Here is a 13,737-nt window from a genome sequence, read left to right as displayed (position 1 = left end):
CTCAAGCTAGTTGTAAACTTCAGGACACATACATGCCAGCTTCACGGGTTAGGGTTGGCTGTCTGTCTTTTAGGTCAGATAGTGGGGCGCGGTCCAAGCTCTAGGTTCAAGGTTGTGGTTCTCACTCTCACTCTCACTCTCATTCTCCTGCTTCATTCCAATTTGCCCTTCTCACCAAGATCATCTTTCATGACTGCTGCCGGGCCAGTCAATTTCTGATGATATTGCAATCACTCACCGTGATATAATTTACAACTAACCCAGTTGAAACTCCGCGATCTAAGTTCAATTAATACGTTGCTCTTCTCCTCGCAATCCTGAACACTACGCCTCGCTCCCTATAAGATTCAGGTGGTGAAAGCCAACCGCAATTCAAAATGACAACTCCTACTCCAATGAAACATGCTCTTTCACAGCAAGGCAAGACTCCCTCCCAGTCACAACACGGCGCTGTTGCGACTCCCCCAGTCTCGACTCCATTCTCCGCCGCCCATGCTGCCAGTGCCTTCTCACCACACGGTCCACGATCCTCACCACAGCAAGTCAAAAAATCACCCGCGACTACTCTTGGTGGTCATCCTTCCGTACCATCCGTAAACTTCGACAGTCCATCAGCCGCAGCTGCTCTCAGCGCACTCAACATGGGCTCTTTGGACTCGGGCCTTTCAGGCTTCCTGGGCAGAACTTCAGAGGATGAACGAGCAAGAAGGCTGGATGCTATGATTGATATTCTAAGTGTACGGCCCATATGTCTCTTTCTGCTATTCTTATTTTCTGACCTGCAGCATAGCAAAGAAAAGGCCTCGTCAGCGAAGTCGGCCTGGAGCGACTGGCCAAAAGACTCGGCCTGGAAGTATTCTGGGACGCGCCTGTCAGCAACGAAAAGAAAAAGAGCTTGATTATAGCTGGAGCAGCCCTGGAGCTCTCCATCGACTTCCAAAAAGACATTGTGCTGTCCCTCAGTCTCAACTTCCCCGAATCAGCCGACATCGTCAGCAAGCACGCCGCGGCAGCCGGTGAAATCCTTCTCAAGGATTTGCAGTTGGAAGACGGCCAGCTCCCCCTAACCAAGTCTCTCGCCGGATTTGCGGACAACTTTGAAAGGCTCGCCATGCTAGACAAACTCAGCCTGAACCCTGGACTTAATTTGTACGAGGCCGTGGCTGGGGTCTACGAAAGTTTATTTCGCCTACATCATTGGGAAATCCAAAAGCTGAAAGAAGAGCCGGCCTTTGCGGGCAAACGAGATTTCGAGATCGAGTGTCTCGCGATCTGCACTAGAAGTGGCAGACCAACGATGAACTCGCGCCACAAGACAGGTCTGAGCCTAGATTATTGGAAGCAGGGCAGAAATTTCAAGAGAGAAACCCCAGAGCAAACCGCCGAGATGATCGACAACAGCAAAACATGGAGTCTTCTCATCGGATGCACCTCCCTAAACCCAAACAACCCCGTCAGCCCAGTACGCATCTCTGACAAATGGATCAGTGTGGACGTTGAGAGGATGCCATTGCCTGATGAATTGGGGCCTGTCGTTGACTGGCTCGACCCGCCCCCGACCTATCTTCCAACCCCCGAGGATGAGAAATCAGATCCAGGGGTTCTGCTCCACGCCCCACGTCTTCCTGAAGCCGTGTTTCAAGCCATCTTCGACCCTCCCATTCACATATCCGCCGATCTCTGGGACAAGATACGGCAACTCGGCGTTGGGGTGGTGGACAGCGCCCCCGAAAAGCTGACCACCTTTGACAACTTGGTACTCCCCCAGGCGCCCAACACTGGCAATCTTAAGAGCAGCGACCAAGCCAACGCCGAAGCGAGGACCACAGTATGCCACAAGAAGATCCCCAACTTTCCGCACCCCAACGAAAGCGAGGAGGTGCAGATCATGAACCACACGAATACTCTCTACGTCTACGAGCCAGTCTATGGCAAGACTCTTACCGAGCTCACCTTTTCTCACCCTCAACACCTGGTGATGATGTTGCCCCATCTTCGGCAATATGTTTTTTTGTCGATCCTGCTGGAGAACAGCTTCGAGGAGGACGCCGGCACAAATATCACGTTCAGCTCGACGAAAGTATCGCCAACGACTGCCGGGGACGGAACTATAATGACCAAAACTAACATGGATGAGTTTTCTGGCTTCATGCAGTCCGGCTTGAACGGGGGTTCGTCTGCTGGCATCAGGCAAGAGGATGATGCCGCGGCCGAAACCAAACGGGGAGCGAATGAAACCGGGAAGAAGCTGGACTTGAACATTGATGTTACTCTCACCATCCTTCCGGTTCCGCGTCTTCAGATTGTGTTCCCGTTCAGTGAGAACAAGACGGCGAACATCCTCCTCGAGATTAGGGAGAATGGGCATGTCCATGTAGAGGCGCAGAATGTGCTGGATGAGGGGAACATGATGGGGAAGAATGGGAGGACGAGGAGGGTGGAAGATATTGGGTTGGTGTTGGAGGCGTTGGAGGATATTGGGAAGTGGGCGAACTTTCTGGTGACGAGGTGGGGGAATTAAGGGGGGGTGTTGTTGTGCTGGGTGTTTAAGGGGAAAGGCACAGCTTTGACTGGCTAGCAGGATAGGGCCAAAGCGCGCCGCAGCATGTAATAGAGCTGTTCGTGGCGAATCAGCAAGATGTTACATCAAGTTGGCTTGTGATGTTTGATGCCGATTGTGATAAGGGGGGCTTACCCTATTGGGGAGGCGAGCGCATACCTAACCGGGCGAGTGTTGCGTAAGGGCCGGACTTGACGGTGTGATGCGTTATGGGGCAGAGCAAACACAAGTTCTTAACTTGTGGTGATGCTGTGTGGTGAGGACTAGAGATAAGGGGCCAACCGAGAGAATAATAGGAAGGGGGACTTGTGTTGGTATACAGTAGCTATGGCCGCGTCACATTAGTTATGGCCGCGTCACCAGAGGTATACTGTTGGCGATAATCTGGGCCTTCCCCCTTTTTTTACCTCTTGGTGTAGCAAAATACTATGGGGTCATCCCGATATTCCAACCTTCCAGGAGTTTGGGCGCCGAGTATATAAGTTGAGAGGAAGAACACCCAAAGGAGAGAGTTGTCCCCAGCATCACCGAGACAGGCTTTCACAACACAGCTACCTTTGTCACAATCAAGCTACTTAAAGAGCATCCAAAATGCGCGCTTTCACCACTTTCATCATGGCTCTCAGCCTCGCAAGCGGCACCATCGCCGCTCCTACGTCTTCTGCTCTCTCGCCTCTTGTCAGGGACGCTCTCGCCAACGACGAATGCCTTTACCTCTGCACCTGCGCCGACTCTGTCGAGCAGAGCAAGGAGTGCTGTGGTGCTTCTGGGGGAAGGTTTGATGAGTCCATTGGCGTATGTATTTTTCCTGCCGGGGGTGCCTCAGGCGGTTGCTAACAGGTGATGTTTCTGATAGTGGTGCGTCGATATGAATAATACCACGGCTCAGGATTACACCCAGTGCTGTGGGGGGGGTTATGGTTGTGGGTTTGATGTTGGATGCCCGGCTCCTGGTCAGTGGTAGGGAGTTGATATGGGGTAGCTGAAGTGAGTTGGCGATGGTCATAAGGATTGACAGTGATGGAAGCTCATGGTGGGAGATCTTTGGAGTGTGAGGTTCTGATGGTGATAGACGGTGATGGTGGAAATTCCGGTTCGTTGGTAAGAGTTAATTGGGGGCCCCCGGGAAATATCTAGCTATGTTTCGTTTCAGTACACACCTGCCTAGGTACAAATAGGAATCTAGAGGATTATCTCTTGCGACGTCGAATGAACCGAGAAAAGAGGAATATAAGACAGGTAAAGCTGGTCTTCAAACGTTGCGTGTAGTCAGGCTGTCAATTAGTATCCATGTTTACACTCCTCGTTACACAAAGATTATGTAGTTGGAAGTGTTGCTGCAGGGTCCATGTTTTCAACCTTGCAACAAACACTCCAACCAATGTGATGAGGCCAAGTTCATAGGCAGCAGTATAACTTCGGTCTCCGTATCTCGGCCCAGTCTTACCATTCGTCAAACAAGAAGACTCTGGCTTTGTAGACGCCATCGAAAGCTGATCCGCTTCCTCGGCACACTATCTCGTAGGTCTTAACATCTCATCATCTGCCCACAGTGTCCACTAGGTGCGTTTTCCTTCCTTGCAGAATACTTTACCATCACGGATGCCGGCATAACGCACAAGCTTAACTACCACGAATACAACTTGCGCGTCTCCGCTACCTTGCTTTTCTCGTTGGCCGGTTTGGCCAGCACCACCACCGCCCTTCATGTCCCTGACTTCCTCTGGTCGATAATCAACAAGATTGATCGCAGGTGCCAGTACGACTGCTGGTGTGCTGAGGATGATCTCTCTGCTCAGTGCTGTGCCTCCATTGATGGGACCTTCGACGAGAACCCAATCCCTCTATTTCTACCATGAATGAGGAGTGGATGGCTTGCTGACATTGAGGCAGACATGCGTCAAGATGAACCTCACTGGTGCTACGACGTTCGCAACTGCTGCGGGAGCAAGAACGGCTATGGGTGTTCGCAGAAGACGCGTTGCCCTAGGCCTGATGGGGGCAATAGCTACGTAGACAGGGGCCCTCACTGGAGACGTACGGTTATAAGTATGACATTGCAATGGCCGAGACTGCAGTTGTCGGCAATGGTGGAGAGAGTGTTCCTGTTAGGGAGTTGGTGTAGGTTGAGGGTCAACCTGAGAGCCTTGAATTGGTCCCAACAACATGAAGTTCTGGGGGCTTAAAGAAGATAGCGTCTGAATGCAATCGATAATTCCATACGATTCGCATCATGGGACTCAAACCTGCAGGGTTTGCATGCTCTTTGGTTCTGCAGATTGCCCGCTCCGCTCTAAAGCCCGCGTCACCAACTGCCAAGTGCCATCACAAGAGCCATGCACTTGGTGATGTTTCTGCCCGTTTCTCGGATAATAAATGGGAATTGATGACGGAAACAAAAACCTGAAGAGTTTGTAATGAGCTGCCGAATCGTAGTCGAGGTCTTAAAGCACTCTTACTAACCCTTAGAGAGATCGCTGAGAGTGTTGCTTATGCCTATGCTGTATGTGATGCCACAATAGTCTCTTTTCCTTTGTCCGAGTTTGCAAAAGTACCTGGTCGCATCACCACTACTACCTGCCAAGTAAACAGGTAGGAATTTACAGTATATAGAAGCAGGGGTAAAAGACCAACAGCTTTCGGAGGTATTGTTTCCATCGCTGCTTAGAGACAACTCGAGATATATATCGACAAACAGCTCTGCCTTCCCTCTCATAAGTAGGTATGTAGGTAGAAAAAGATCATCAAAACTCAACTCAAGCCAAAAGATCTACCCACAATGCGCACTTTCACCACTCTCCTCTTGGTTTTGACCGCCGCCACCGCCATCACCGCTCCCTCCCCCAACGTCATCAAATCCCCTCCCCGCTACCAGCTCCAATGACCGGTGATTGCTTATACAGCTGTGGGTGCTCCAGTGACGTTGACCCTTCGAAATCAGGCCACGTGCTAACGCTGCCATCGGTAGCACTCTGAATTGGCAGCAGGTATGTCTTACCTCTTTCATGCCTCACCCAGTCTCGCAGGTCCCAACACTTTACCTTCAGCTTTGCCCCGGCACGAACCATGATCACGCCTTGGCCTTTGTGACCTGCTGTGGAGGGGCCGATCCTGGGTTTGGCTGCCAGCAGAGGATTGGATGCCCGGTGCCGGATGAAAACTGGCAGTGAGGGGTGGTTGCGGTGGGAATACGGTGTTGGAGATGGGGATAAAGTCGGATGTCACCGGGGTGTGTTATATACCTATATATTTGATAAATAAGCAACAATACTTTTGCTCGTCTCACTGCCTAAGGGTACGTACCTTAGACAAATGCTTGTGTGGAGTGAAGAAGCTGTTCGGAAAGCTAACATTTCGAGCAGGAAAAGCTCAGACGGCAGATTGAGAAAGGCTCAAAATACCTACCGAAAAAGAAGTGTAATATCCGCAAACGTCAACTTCAGATGAACAAGAAGAGTACGAGATGCTCGGCTGAAATTGGTCTGCCGACGAATCGCGCTCGCAGGCGAAAATCGTGGCAACATGTGGCGACGCTGAACTGTTGCGAAGCGCCAGCGAGAGAGAGAGAGAGAGAGACAGAAGATTGCCCGCCTATTCGCCTTCTGGCGAGCCTCCTTGGGGTTCATGCTGTCTCCTTCTGTTCCTTCATCCTCTCCTCCCCCTACTCGAAAATATGATCGACGGAAGCAGGCTACCAGGCACGTCGCACACGGATCCGTTGCGCCTCGCTTGCTTGCGATGCCACGGGCCAGTTCTCATTTCTTCGATATTTTGGCTGAAGCACTCGAGGCTCGCGAACGCTGGTATGAGAATGCTCGGACGATGAAGCTGGGGGGCAAGGAAACCGAAGCTTGAGGCTAGGATGACTTTTGTTCCTTTCTTTTTCAGTGTCAGTTACTAAAACATGCAAGCAAATCTTGGTGTAGTGACCCTCGTCTTATGGGCGGTTGGAAGCACATCTGTACTGTTAGAGCACGCTGAGATTTTTGTTTACGATAGTCAACATTTAGAGCTTCGCCCCCTGAGCAAGGTCCTTCCCAGCGCCATAAACAATCGCCTGATCGAGCTTCAACCCTCGTTCCCTTGCCCTCTTCCCCGGCGCCTCATAAACACTGAAACCCTTCTTCTCCATAAACCTAGCACACATAGCCTCAATCTCAACCCCCGGATCAGCCTCAGCATCAACCAAGTACAGCACCGAGATGATAATCTCCGCAATCCTAAACACCAACCCCCTAGCCTCAGGCAACAGTTCCTCCTGCTTGCCCATATCAATCTTGTTCTTCAACACTTGCCATTCCTCCACCAACCCTGCATTCTTCGAAGACAGAATCAACCAATCCAAAGCTTGAACTGACTGCTTCCCGCTCAGGGGGTGCTTCAAAGCACGAAGCGTATCACTAGCCAAGACATCAGTCGTCCCCTCCCAAATAGAACCAACGCAGCAATCACGGAACAGTCTAGAGATATTGAGATGCTCAGACTCGACATTCTGCATGTATCCTACCCCTCCCAGCGCTTCCATGCAGCCGTACACCAGTGGGACAGTTGTCTCGCAGACATAGGACTTGTGAAGACTGGACAGTACCCTGAGTAAAGGCTGGACCAACTCCTTAGGTGGAGTCGGGACCTTTGTCGCTGCTTGGTTGGAGGTAAGAGACCGCTCATCCAGACCGAGAGCGTGGATTGTGTAAAACGTCAGCAGCATCATACCGTGGTAGTCAGTCGTCATATTGGCCAGTGTTCTCATATGCAAAGGGTGCGACGACAAGGCAATTCGCTTGCCTTTGCCCATTCCGACGAGGCGGACAAGGGCAAAGGACCGGGCGATGCCGAGCGAACGCCCGAGGTAGCCCATGGAAGAGACGGTAGTGTGCACGCGGGTGATGTTGAGGATGGTGCTGATTTCCTGGATTCCTTTGCCCTCCTCGCCAATAAGCCAACCTCGCATACCCTTGAGCTCGAGCTCTGCTGTAGGGAGGGATTGGGTGCCGAATTTGTGCTTGAGACGCTGGATGGTGATGCCGTTGAGTTCGGTGCCGTTTCCGCTTTCGCCCGTGTGGGAGACTAGGGAAGGGTTATGGCGGCGCATGGGGGCGAAGAAGGCGGATACGCCCTTGGAGGGATGGGTTCTGGCGAGGAGAATGGTCATGTGGGAGTCGGTGGCTGATGAGAACCACTTGAAGCCGGAGATGGACCATGGGCCGAGGGGGACGGATTCGGACTGTGATGCCAAGGGGACTGGGGCTGAGGAAGGAAAGGGGTCGTAAGTGGCTACGGTTTCTGTCTGAGATACGTCACTGCCGCCAGTTCGCTCGGTCATCCATTGGCCGCTGGTCCATGTTTTGGTTGGGTCACGGGAGGTTAGGTGGCTGTAGGCATTCTGAAAGACCTCACGTTCAATCGGCGAGAGTTTCTTCGCGGCGGAAGTGAACAGATGATGTTGAAGGAGACGGGCCGCGCCATCTTGCATAGCCGCTGGGCAGAGGGTATTAGCGCATGATGCTTCCCAGAGGTGGCACCGCAAAAACTGGACAAGGCGAGTGTAAGGACCGTGGTCAGTGTCGTAGTTCAAAGCAACGACTCTGCGATGGCATTAGCACAGCAACCCGGCATGTAGGTCTTGTAGACGTTTACCCCTTTTTGAAGCCATAGTCTTGAAGTTTTCGCCATCCCTCGCCAACAACCAGCTCGCTTTTGGGCTTGCCGAATGAATCCCGGCCATTTCCGCGCAGATATGGCTGGTTATGCTCGGCGTCAGTTACCCAATCGAAGACTTGCTGAGACAAGACCTCTTGGCCGATCTGAGTAGCATCGGGTGTGATTTTGTCAAGGATATCCGATGGCAGGAATACTATCAGCTGTTAGTGATTTTGTGATGAAAGTTCCTACAGGGAAGCATACATCTGGCCACTCTTTGGTAGCTCACATCATCATAGAACTGGTTGTTGATCACGGGCTGTTGCTGGATAAAACCAGTATTCGAACTTGAAGGCTCCATTGTAACGGTGGGTACGCGTTCGTTGAGAATAAAAAGACTGCAGAAGATGATGTGAAATCACATTTTGAATACCAGCAGAACGTATTCGCTATTTACGTCAAAAGCAGGCGGACCACGAGCCTCGGCCTTGAACTGGATGTTGTTCCTGTCTTCTCAGTGGTTGGTTGACCGGGATTCCGTCCCATCCTGCCCCTGTAAATCCGGGGATGGTGGGTTCATGGGCGGAAAGAGGCCGCTGTCAAAGAGTGCCAAGATTTGCGTGGGACGAGCAAGTTACGGGGAGAGGGTTGGGGTTGGCTGTGGAGCTGTGTGTGGATGTTCAACAAAGCAGTTGTGGTGATGACTCTCATGTCGGAAAAAGGCAGGAAATACTCTAAGTTTACGCATAGTATCAAAATGAAGCTTCGAAATAGTAGCGGAAAAGACCATCTACAGGTAGCAACTGCTCTGGACCGTGTCACTCACTGTCCAGTGAAAACCCAGAAGTGGTCACGTGCCCTCGTTCCATTGTCGCGCAGCCTTCTGTCTGTGCTGCCTTTCAAACCGCGTCAGGCTCTCCAACTCACTTACAGCGTCCAATTCCGGATATTCTCCCACGGGCAGGCAGAACTAGTGGCAACATGCAAAATCGCCGCGCAAATGGATGGCGATGGGATTGAGATTTCCGATGACGTCCTTACAGCCTCTTCAGTTGATGGAGACCAGCCCGCCGTCATAAACTCTCTTGGGAAGCGCAAGTCACCGGGCCCACCTGAGCTAGAGGAAAGGGTCGTTTGGACGGATGATTCCGATGATGGGACAGCGATCAACCAGCCACGGGCAACTAAGCGTCGTGCCACTGCCGCAACCACTGGCGGCAGGGGAAGGGGAGGGCCAAGGGGGGCAGGACGAGGGGGAGGGGTCAGGTCTGAAAGGAAGAGGACCATTAAAATCGAAGATCCGGGGACACAGCAGGAATATGAAGAGGCAGAGGTACCTGCGTACTTACAGCAGCGAAGGAGGCGCTTCGACAGAGACAGGGAACAGCTAAAAGCCGGAGGACTCAAGATACCACCGGATTATTCGGAACTGTATTTTTCGGACGACGAACGCCAATTCCAGCATGCAGAAAGGCCACAATTTGACGAAAGGAGCGGAATCAAACCATGTCGTCCTAAAAAGCAGATTGAGTTGGAGTATTCAGCCGGCATCATCCCAGCTTCGATCGCCCAGTACCTGCGTGACTACCAAGTCGAAGGCGTACGGTTTCTTCACCAGAGATTTGTCTACCAGAAAGGTTGCATTTTAGGCGATGACATGGGTCTGGGAAAAACGGTACAAGTGGCCGCATTTCTCACAGCCGCATTTGGGAAAACTGGAGACGAGCGTGATGCGAAGCGGATGAGAAAAATGCGAAGAGCAGGGGGCTGTTGGTACCCAAGAGTCTTGATTGTTTGTCCTGGATCACTGATACAGAACTGGAAGAACGAGTTGAACCGCTGGGGCTGGTGGCATATCGACCTATTTCATGGCGTTGGGAAAGTAGACGTACTAGGTGCGGCCAAAGCAGGGCGGCTTGAGGTTATGATCACGACCTACATGACCTACAAGAACAATTGCGACGCTGTCAATGCTATCGACTGGGATTGCGTGGTTGCCGACGAGTGCCATCAGTTGAAAGACAGGCGGTCTGAAACGACAAGGGCCATGGGTCGCGTTAACGCGATGTGCCGGATAGGCCTTACAGGAACGGCCATCCAAAACAAATACGAGGAGCTGTGGACGCTGTTGAATTGGACAAACCCGGGCCGTTTTGGAACTTTGGCCGAATGGACCACCACCATCACCAAGCCTTTGACTGTCGGGCAATCTCACGAGGCGACTCTCAAACAGCTTAGTCTCGCCAGGACAACAGCAAAGAAGCTGGTGCACAACCTGCTGCCCGACTACTTTCTCCGCCGGATAAAGACACTTATCGCTGACCAGCTTCCGAAAAAGTCGGATAAGGTGGTATTTTGTCCCTTGACAGATATTCAGAGACAGGCCTATCAAAACTTTATCGACGGTGATCAGGTTCAGTACATCATATGCGCATCGGAACCTTGCCCGTGTGCATCTGGACGAAAACAAGGGTGGTGTTGCTACAAGATTCTCGAGGATGGGAGGCCTTGGAAGAGTCTTACCTTTCCATGCCTCACGACACTTCAGAAAATTGCCAACCACCTTACACTCCTTCTACCATCTTCAGCGGACCCAAACGACAAGCAAAGTACGGAGCTCAGCACTCTCCGCACCTGCATCCCCGATGGATGGGAGAAACTTTGGCAGGAGCGAGATTCGATGCTCAGTCTTGCCAACCCAGAATTCTGCGGCAAGTGGAAGGTCTTGAAGAAGCTCCTTCAGTTCTGGCACAGCAATGGCGACAAGGTCCTCGTCTTTTCTCACAGCGTGAGGCTACTGCGGATCCTCCGGCACCTATTCATCAATACAAACTACAACGTCAGCTTCTTAGACGGCTCACTAAGCTACGAGGAGCGCCAGAATGTGGTGGATGAGTTCAACGAAGACCCTGCTCAGTTTGTCTTTCTTATTTCGACTAAAGCTGGTGGCGTTGGCCTGAACATCACCTCAGCCAACAAGGTGGTCATCTTTGACCCGCATTGGAACCCTGCTTACGATCTCCAGGCCCAAGACCGAGCTTACAGAATTGGTCAGATCCGCGATGTGGACGTGTTCCGACTGATATCAGCTGGAACCATCGAGGAGATTGTCTACGCTCGCCAGATCTACAAACAACAACAAGCCAACATTGGATACAACGCATCCAACGAGAGGCGTTATTTCAAAGGCGTCCAAAAGGACAGCACTCGAAAGGGCGAGATATTCGGGCTCGGCAACCTCCTTAGCTACCACCCCGACCAGGTCGTTCTCCGAGAGATCGTCAACAAGACCAACGTTGCCGAGGCCAAGGCAGGTGTCCTGCTCAGCGATATTGACCTGGAGAAGTTGGCAAAGGACAAAGATGACGAGATCAACCTCGTCAAGCAGGAGGACGACAGCGACGAGACGGGCATGAGTCAGTTGGCAAAGCTCATCACGATTGAAAACAAGGAGGACATGCTCAAGAGCCGCAAGACGCAGAAACCACAGAGCGATGCCGTCGCCGCCATTTTGGCTTCTGCCGGGGTTGAATACACGCACGAGAACTCGGAAGTGGTTGGCACCAGTCGCGTGGAGGAAAAGCTATCACGAAGAGCAGAGCTTGCCGCCAATAAAGACAGCCAAGAATTGGGAGGCGACCGCGCATTATTTGCAGATAGCCAGGCCAACAGTGTTCCCGATACCGACAGCGTGTGGAAAGTCCACTACAAGTTCAACCCGCCGGCAGCTGCAATGAGACGGCAGTTTTGTTCGATGGCAAAAGAGTTTGGTTTTGCGAATGCGACTGGTTTTGCGCTGGTGGTCGAGAGCTGGACACAGGAGCAGAGACGAAACTGCCTGGAGACATTCTATCGGTCGAGGGAGGCGAAGCTTTTGGAGAAGAAGCTGGACGAGCTAAGGGTCATTGAGGCACAGGAGCAGCCATCGCCATCGATTGTTAGTATAGAAGATGACGCTGTCATGGAGTATGGTGCTCAGCTGGAGGGGGTCATGAGAAAGGGAGAAGCCAACGGTCCCGTTGTCCATGAGGACGCTGGGAATACCCTTCCTGCCCCGCCGAGGCCGACGATATTTCTTTCTGACAACGATGAGGATGATGAGCTTTGAGATTGAGATACCCCCGAATCATGAGCATGGTTCTTTGTTCAGAGTCCAGACAGAAAGTTTGTGACTGTTCCAATTCGGTTTCAGGTGCCTGGGGTGAACCTCAACGGCCAGGACCCAGCAGCACTAGACATGTGCTTTCTCGTGGCTTGAGTGCTGCATGTGATGGCCGAGCACCGTTTCGAGACGGAGCTTGGTCGGCGCCCCGTCGGTCCCAGACGGCTACAGCGGAGGAGCTCGTTGTCGCTGGGCCGGGTTGAAGTGGCAGCTGACATAAAGTTGACCGAGGTCGAAGCGGTCCAAAGGGGAATGGCCAATCACGGAGATATTGGCGAGCCGCGAAAGGTGGGGCAGTCGAAATGTTACAGCCAGGTACGAGTCCGTTTGTACCTATGACGCATCTTCACATGCCATTGATGAGCCCAGCAACCAGCAACAGTCGGACGCAAACAGCGGGGGGAGGTTTCCAGAGGCAAAACAGCAAGACACATCAACAAAACGAGCAGAAAGTCAATTGATTCACGTCTGTCTGGCCACGCGACCAGTGCCAGTGGGAGGCACTGGGAGGGAAATAGCCCAAAATAATAAAGGAACCAGACTTTTTCAGAAATGATGATTGCGCCCAGCCTTTGACTGACGTTTTCCAAGACGCAGATCTCCAGCCATTTTCCATGGAAGTTCACAGTTGGCTCAATTGTGGGGGAGGGGTCGCTGAAAGGGCGCAACAGGCCAATCGCAACGCCTGAATTCTGGCAGCGCTCAGCAGCATTGGCCCCGGCATCGGTTCGGCAATTCGGTCAACGGCGGTGCGGCTTGCATCCAGTCGTGGAGTGTGGGGTCGTTATTGGGGAAATAGTGGGACTTGCGGCGAACATGGCTCGGCTCAAAGGATTCTGACATGACACTCGATGCGGGCATGTTTTGTACGTCGTTGTCGTCACGGCAAACAATGGGAAGAGGTTAGCGAGTTGATGACTTGTGGTGATGATGGCCAACGCTCTGAACACTAACATAAAAGAAAACAGACAGGCTCGACCGTTTGTGACCGGTCCGTTCCTTGTATCCGTGGAACAGCCACGCGAGCAAGAGTCAGTTGACGACCATGTCCCCAGACCCGGATTGAAGGTATGGAAACAAACGTGGGGAACAGGGGCAATGACTACATCCCCTTCTGGCTACTTTGAGTAGCCGCTAGACCGATCTCTCCCGACGCCCACACCAATGTCCGCTGCCTCAGCCCGGTAACCCCTCGTCCCTTTCTTTGCGCCCCTTGTTCCGATAAGCCTTCTTGGAAGCCGCCGGGGAGATACATTAGTCGTCTGCCTCCTCCTAATTCTTCCTCGGCTGGTTATACTTTTTTTGCAGTTGTTTGTCTTATACCCCCATTTTTCCCTGCCCTCCCTCCCACCACCATATCCCTCCCATACACAAG

At 52.2% G+C, this 13,737-nt stretch overlaps 5 protein-coding genes across 5 annotated transcripts; 3 read left to right on the top strand and 2 right to left on the bottom strand.

Moving 5' to 3' along the window:
- Positions 1 to 119: 119 nt before the first annotated feature.
- QC764_212640 (uncharacterized protein) lies at positions 120 to 2,521 on the top strand (the record flags this gene model as incomplete). Its single annotated transcript, XM_062944971.1, has 2 exons — positions 120 to 737; positions 791 to 2,521. The coding sequence occupies exons 1-2, from the start codon at positions 378 to 380 to the stop codon at positions 2,519 to 2,521; spliced, it is 2,091 nt and encodes a 696-aa protein (XP_062803856.1). The 5' UTR covers positions 120 to 377.
- A 630-nt stretch (positions 2,522 to 3,151) lies between these two features.
- QC764_212635 (uncharacterized protein) lies at positions 3,152 to 3,763 on the top strand (the record flags this gene model as incomplete). Its single annotated transcript, XM_062944970.1, has 2 exons — positions 3,152 to 3,355; positions 3,417 to 3,763. The coding sequence occupies 2 exons, from the start codon at positions 3,152 to 3,154 to the stop codon at positions 3,522 to 3,524; spliced, it is 312 nt and encodes a 103-aa protein (XP_062803855.1). The 3' UTR covers positions 3,525 to 3,763.
- Positions 3,764 to 5,178: 1,415 nt separating this feature from the next.
- QC764_0044480 (uncharacterized protein) lies at positions 5,179 to 5,913 on the bottom strand (the record flags this gene model as incomplete). Its single annotated transcript, XM_062940321.1, has 3 exons — positions 5,179 to 5,264; positions 5,339 to 5,802; positions 5,864 to 5,913. The coding sequence occupies 2 exons, from the start codon at positions 5,911 to 5,913 to the stop codon at positions 5,631 to 5,633; spliced, it is 222 nt and encodes a 73-aa protein (XP_062803854.1). The 3' UTR covers positions 5,179 to 5,264; positions 5,339 to 5,630.
- A 653-nt stretch (positions 5,914 to 6,566) lies between these two features.
- Positions 6,567 to 8,987, bottom strand: QC764_212630 (uncharacterized protein; the record flags this gene model as incomplete). Its single annotated transcript, XM_062944969.1, has 3 exons — positions 8,465 to 8,987; positions 8,198 to 8,414; positions 6,567 to 8,145 (listed from the first exon to the last, which is right to left on the bottom strand). Exons 1-3 carry the CDS (start codon positions 8,559 to 8,561, stop codon positions 6,567 to 6,569), a joined length of 1,893 nt encoding a protein of 630 aa, XP_062803853.1. The 5' UTR covers positions 8,562 to 8,987.
- Positions 8,958 to 12,308, top strand: QC764_212620 (uncharacterized protein; the record flags this gene model as incomplete). The annotated part of the gene is made up of 1 exon (XM_062944968.1): positions 8,958 to 12,308. One exon carries the CDS (start codon positions 8,958 to 8,960, stop codon positions 12,306 to 12,308), a length of 3,351 nt encoding a protein of 1,116 aa, XP_062803852.1.
- Between the last annotated feature and the right edge of the window lie 1,429 nt (positions 12,309 to 13,737).

The sequence above is a fragment of the Podospora pseudoanserina genome, chromosome 2 (genome assembly GCF_035222485.1).
Source record: "Podospora pseudoanserina strain CBS 124.78 chromosome 2, whole genome shotgun sequence".
In the NCBI taxonomy this organism is placed as follows: domain Eukaryota; kingdom Fungi; phylum Ascomycota; class Sordariomycetes; order Sordariales; family Podosporaceae; genus Podospora; species Podospora pseudoanserina.
Note: the sequence above shows the minus strand (reverse complement) of the source record. Positions and strands in the feature narration are given on the sequence as shown.